The 5,552-nt window shown below is 28.7% G+C and overlaps 1 protein-coding gene across 1 annotated transcript; it reads right to left on the bottom strand.

The window, feature by feature from the left end:
* Positions 1-1,546: 1,546 nt before the first annotated feature.
* LOC136086253 (uncharacterized) lies at positions 1,547-3,719 on the bottom strand. The gene is made up of 2 exons (XM_065808539.1): positions 3,494-3,719; positions 1,547-3,311 (listed from the first exon to the last, which is right to left on the bottom strand). Exons 1-2 carry the CDS (start codon positions 3,717-3,719, stop codon positions 2,698-2,700), a joined length of 840 nt encoding a protein of 279 aa, XP_065664611.1. The 3' UTR covers positions 1,547-2,697.
* Positions 3,720-5,552: the final 1,833 nt, after the last annotated feature.

The raw sequence follows: 5,552 nt of genomic DNA, 5'->3' as shown, positions 1-5,552 counted from the left end.
ATTTTTGCTAATTTTAATTGGTCAGGATAAACGCCTTTGAAAAATTCTTTAAGGAAAGATTAAAAATTATAAAAAGAGGTTTCTTTATAATATTTTAGACCGCTTTTACAACATCAGGGTTAACTTCATCAAAGTCAGCACTTTTATTCTATTTCAGCATACTAAGCGTTAGTCGAAGTCTATCAGTTAAAAGCTCCGACTCCTCCATGAAGGAATCACATTTTTTCAAAAAGGATTTAATTGATTTTTTTCCCTCAGGAATTGCACCGCAAGGTTTTTTCCTATATTTATAAAAAAGTTATCAAATGTTTCTGCAATTTCTTTATTAACAAAAGCATCTCCTCTATTATCATCTTTTTGCATTCTATTTGGCAGATTTCTTTATTTAATTCCATGTTTTCCTTGCATTTCTAAATGGGCAATTCCACATCAAATCACCCAGTCCATTGAACCATGTGTCTTCCTTTTGTGTTATATTTTGACACATTATTCCTAATTATAAAAAAATATTGCATGCAAAATTTCAGCTAAAAAAGTTTAGCGGTTGACAAGATACTGCAATTTTAATACTGACCTGGTTTCCCAAAATGACCCGGTTTTCATAACACTCTGAAAAAACATTTTCCTTAAAATAATAAGAAATAAAAATAACAAAAACATGAAAATGAACATATATAATGTTTTTTTGATGCTGAATTCAATAAATGTGCTTAAAATGCTCAAATATAAAAAGAACATGCATAAAAATTAATAAAACAACTAGTTTCTATAAACCAACTTTGGGGCCTAATATCTCAAAACACCCCCATCAAAAAAAATTTTTTTTTGCTGTTAATATTTTCAGCTGTTTATAATCTTACTAGGCACAAAAAATCTAACTGGAAAAACAACTAAAACATACGAAACTTTAATTTCAAAGATGTATTACTTTTTCAAGAAATTCCCAAAAAATATTTGTAAATAAAATAAAGTAAGTCGTAATTTAAAAAGTTACTTAAATATACAAGATTTGTAAAGGTATCAAAGATGAAATTTATTTTGACTGTGTTTGTAATAGTTTACAATATTGCTCCCATTTTACTTGTACTTCCTCTATTTCAGCATTTTCAAACACATAGTTTCTACCAGAACTAGAGCAAACTTGTGGAACAGTTTTTTCAATATGTTGGTGTTTGGAATAAAACAGTAGTCGTCTCTTTCAGGCCAGTTAAAACAGGTTGGTGGACCATTTGGATGAAGAAACTTAACTTTAGCATCAACTTCTTCTAAGTTGGTTTTAGTTACAATGCCGATCCACCACTTATCATCACAGACTACAGCGACATAACAACCTAAAGTGACAGTATCAAGTTGAGATGTGTCTTGTTTCTTTTTAAGATTGTGGATTATTGTATAATTAGTGTCTGTACTACACCTCTTTGCCCCAACCTTGTTATCTCCAAGATGTATAAATAGATGAAAGCTACGAGTACAAGGTAGAGTTACAATACCAACGTGAAGAACAAAAAAAAAGGTACACCAGTGTACCTTTCTTTTTGCTCTTCACGTTGCAATTGTAAGTCCAATCCTTTTATGTAAATGAAGTTAACAACTTTGATTTTATCAATACAAAGTTCATACATAGCTTCTGATGTGAGAATTTAGTTTCTGTACGGTCGTTTTAAATTTTCTTGTGCTGTTAATCTTTTTACAGTACCAACAATCCCATCGCATGGTGACTTTCCGTGGGACGTGGCAAAAAAGTTCCATTCAATTTTAAGGCAAAATTTGCTCTCTAGTTGGCATAGATTGTAAAAGCTTTTACAATTTTTGTACTGTCCTGCGCAACCATCAGTGAATAAATGTAATTTGGACAGATTGGAAAATTTTATTTTTAATATTGGTATGATTAGTTGGAATATTTTGTACACATAAGTTACATCATGTATAATGTCATCTGATATAAAACAGTAAGAAATATGTTTCAGTTCACCTTTATCATCTTTATAGTATATGACTAATGGATGTAAAGAACATTGTTGGGTGTTCCAATGATAGCTCTGTATTTCATCTTGGACAACAAAAGCATAATTTTCAGCAAAGTCGCCAATAATGATAATGTTTGATTGATCCATATATTGTTTCAGTTGGTTAAGGTACTGTGATTGAGAGTGAGCAATAAAAGAATGAGCTTGTAGCTTTTCAAAACAAGATGCTAACAGTTCAACAAACGTTGGAACATCAGCTGTTAAACTTAATAGTGTTGCACGGTCAGTAGTTTGCCATTGCTTGTAGTGTATCTCAAAATCATCTTCGTATTCTCCAAAAATCTCATACAAATATTTGGTGAGGGGTTCTTTACCAGGACAATCATCACATTGTGCAAGCATGCATTCTTTGTTTTCTACTGAGCAAACGGTTTTTGAAAGTAAGTCCTTATACTTTAGTGCAATATTTAAAGCATCTACTAGCAATATGGCATTTTGGTGATAAGAACAAACACAAACAGAATGTGTACCACTTGCACCTGGCAAAATGCACCACTTTGGTCTAAGTGAAGCAAATTTTGAGTAACTTATTTGTATTTCTGGATTGTTTTCTTTTATATTATTTTTTTTGTTTATGGACGTTCTTTTGAATGCTAACATAATCTTTTTTTCCAGGCATAGTTCTACATAAATCACTTGAATCATAAAAAAGTTTAACAGAATCTTCTATTTATTTTTGTAAGACTTTCCCTTTATACAAAGGTGAGATAGCCAACAATCCTTTTTTATTAAAAAGTTGTCTAGCCTTTTTTGCTTGGTATTCTGTAACTGCAAAGTTATTTTGTACTTCTAATATTGACCAACTTGGGGGTGCCAGTGTTAGAAGTTGAACAATAGTCCTTTTGTCAGAACATAGAGTTTTTTCTTTTATCAAGCTCATAATTTCATCAAAGTTTTCAGCCTTCTTTTTAATTTCATTTGGTTCATAACACAGTTTTGAGGGAACATTGAATTGACTTTCAGTTTTTCTAGTAAGGTTACTTACCATTTCGTTGATGCGCGCAACTTTTCGCTTTCCTTCTGAGAGTATATGTTTTGATGACTTTGAATGAGATTTTAGAGGAGATATATTAAAATTTTCAAGTTCTTCATTGATCTCCTGTCTTTTTGATTTGAATAATGATATTAGAAAATCTTTATCTTGTTCACCCTTCTCTTCTTTAAGATCTGCTTTTTTGGCAACCTTTTGCTTACAGGGTTTGCAAAGTTTCTTCCCAGGAGCAATATTTAAGTTACCTCTCATCATGTATTGTGACTCATTTATCGTAACTACTCTAAGATTTTCTAAAAGTAATTGAATTGTATATATAATTGCATATAGCTTTATGTATTTTTTATATAGTATAATTGTATGTATAGTTGTATATAGCTTATCTGCACAATTGTTTAAAACATTGTTTGTGTTTTGGAAAACACAAATTAAAAAAATATATATATTAAAATACTTAAATTCCACTTTTACTTACTTGTAATTTTCTTTGTATGTTTTTTGAATGGATCACAGCATGCTTTCTGCCATATAGGATACATTTTCAAATAATTTGTAGCATGTTTTTCACATAATGTTGTTAAGTTTGATAGTTCAATGTTACAGCGTAATGATATAGCTATTTTTTCTTCGTTGCTTAAAGTTCCAATAACATCTTGTTGGCCTTTGCATGCATCTGATGTAATTATCCCAATAGAACACATCTTATAATAAACTACTTTGTATAAATGTATTTCTTAAAAAAAAGAGAATTCTTTTTTCCTACTTAATTTTTAGTAAAAAAAAAATTTAATATAGAAATAATTCAAACCTTTTCAGAATCCCACTGTTGTATAATTTTTTACACTGATAGATATTGTTAATTTTCTTTATAGATATATTTATATATATATATACAATTTATATATATATCAATTATTAATTTGTTAAAATTTAAATAAAATTTACGAATGTTGTTTTTTAACTGAACTTTTTATAAACTAGTTATTATAAACTTTTACAAAAGTTGTCAAAATTTTAAAAACAAATGCACATCCATATCACACTAATTCAGTTTTTATATATAAAACAAAACAGGATGTTTTTTTCAGTTGTTAAGTTCAAATAACTAAGTTATCATATAACTAAGACTTCCTTAAATATAACAAAATTGTTTGTTTTTTTAAGGAGTCTTTTAACTAAGTATAATATTTTACAGAATTCTATTTGAAAGTTTTTTAAAATACCTTATTGAAAATTTGATACATCTTTGAAATTAAAGTTCCGTATGTTTCAGTCGTTTTTCCAGTTAGATTTTTTGTGCCTTGTAAGATTATAAACCGCTGAAAATATTAACAGCAAAAAAAAATTTTTTTTGATGGAGGTGTTTTGAGATATTGGGCCCCAAAGTTGTCTTATAGAAACTAGTTGTTTTATTAATTTTTAAGCTGTTCCTTTTATATTTTAGCATTTTAAGTACATTTATTGAATTCAGCATCAAAAAAACAATATATGTGTTTATTTTCATGTTTTTGCCTTTTTATTTCTTATTATTTTAAGAAAAATGTTTTTTCAGAGTGTTATGAAAACCGGGTCATTTTAGGAAACCAGGTCAGTATTAAAATTGCAGTATCTTGTCAACCTCTCAGCATTTTTAGCTAAAATTTTATATGTTAACTTTTCTTTTTAAGATGCAACAGCCAAAGATGTTTTTAAAAAATTTGAAGACCCGTGGTTCAAAATTTTCTAAATTTTGGGTGATTTGATGCGGAATTACCCAAATGGTTTATTAAGCAACGAAGAGTAGTAATTTTTTTTGGATTGCTTTATTAACTTTTCAAAAAAAAATTTATTTTTTTTGTATTTTATTTCATTTTTATAGTTCTTTTTTTTTAATTTTTGGTAAAGTTTTTGTTTCATTTTGACCACTTAATGAGTCCTTTCGTCATCCACGGACTTAGCAAATTTTTAGAACTAATAATTTTTTTTAATTTTGGAAAGGCCTTTTTGTATTGCCTAGTGAACATGCGAATAAAAAAATTGTAGCCATCATTAACGTCATTGCAATCAGTCAAAGGTTTGCAGTTTACTTCATGTAAGAGGTCACGAAACATGGCGATTGATTCATTATTTATTTTTCTTACATATACAGTTGTTGTTTTTATTTCATTCTCAAGGGTTGCAGAATTTTTTATTAGAAAAACTGTAAAGTGGTCAGTTATATCTGTTTTAATAATACCACTTTGGATTTTAGCCCTTGTGTAATTATTAGTAATAATATTATCGATAATGGGTGCAGTTGTTTTAGTCAGGCGTGTTGGCTTGTTAATCATGGGGAAAACACTGTATTGCAAAAGTGTATTTATAAAACGCATGGTTTTCAGTAATTATAAAACGCAATGGTTATCAGTTTTATTATTCAATAAATTCAAATTAAAATCACTTAATAAGTAAACATTTTTTTTTATGAGCTTGGTAACAAGTAGTTTAAGTGGTCTTCAAATTGACTGTAATTACCGCTTGGCGGTCTATACATTGCAGTTATAAATGTATTTTTA

This window comes from Hydra vulgaris, chromosome 10 (assembly GCF_038396675.1).
Source record: "Hydra vulgaris chromosome 10, alternate assembly HydraT2T_AEP".
NCBI classification, from domain to species: domain Eukaryota; kingdom Metazoa; phylum Cnidaria; class Hydrozoa; order Anthoathecata; family Hydridae; genus Hydra; species Hydra vulgaris.
The sequence above is the reverse complement of the archived record's forward strand: the minus strand, read 5'-3'. Positions and strand labels throughout refer to the sequence as shown.

What these genes read in the sequence shown, in the direction of transcription:
- LOC136086253 (XM_065808539.1), bottom strand. Translation starts at nt 3,719, where the DNA reads ATGTGTTCTATTGGGATAATTACATCAGATGCATGCAAAGGCCAACAA. An exon ending in ACATACAAAGAAAATTACAA is followed by an intron (nt 3,312 to 3,493) that starts GTAAGTAAAAGT and finishes AATTACTTTTAG; the next exon opens with AAAATCTTAGAGTAGTTACG.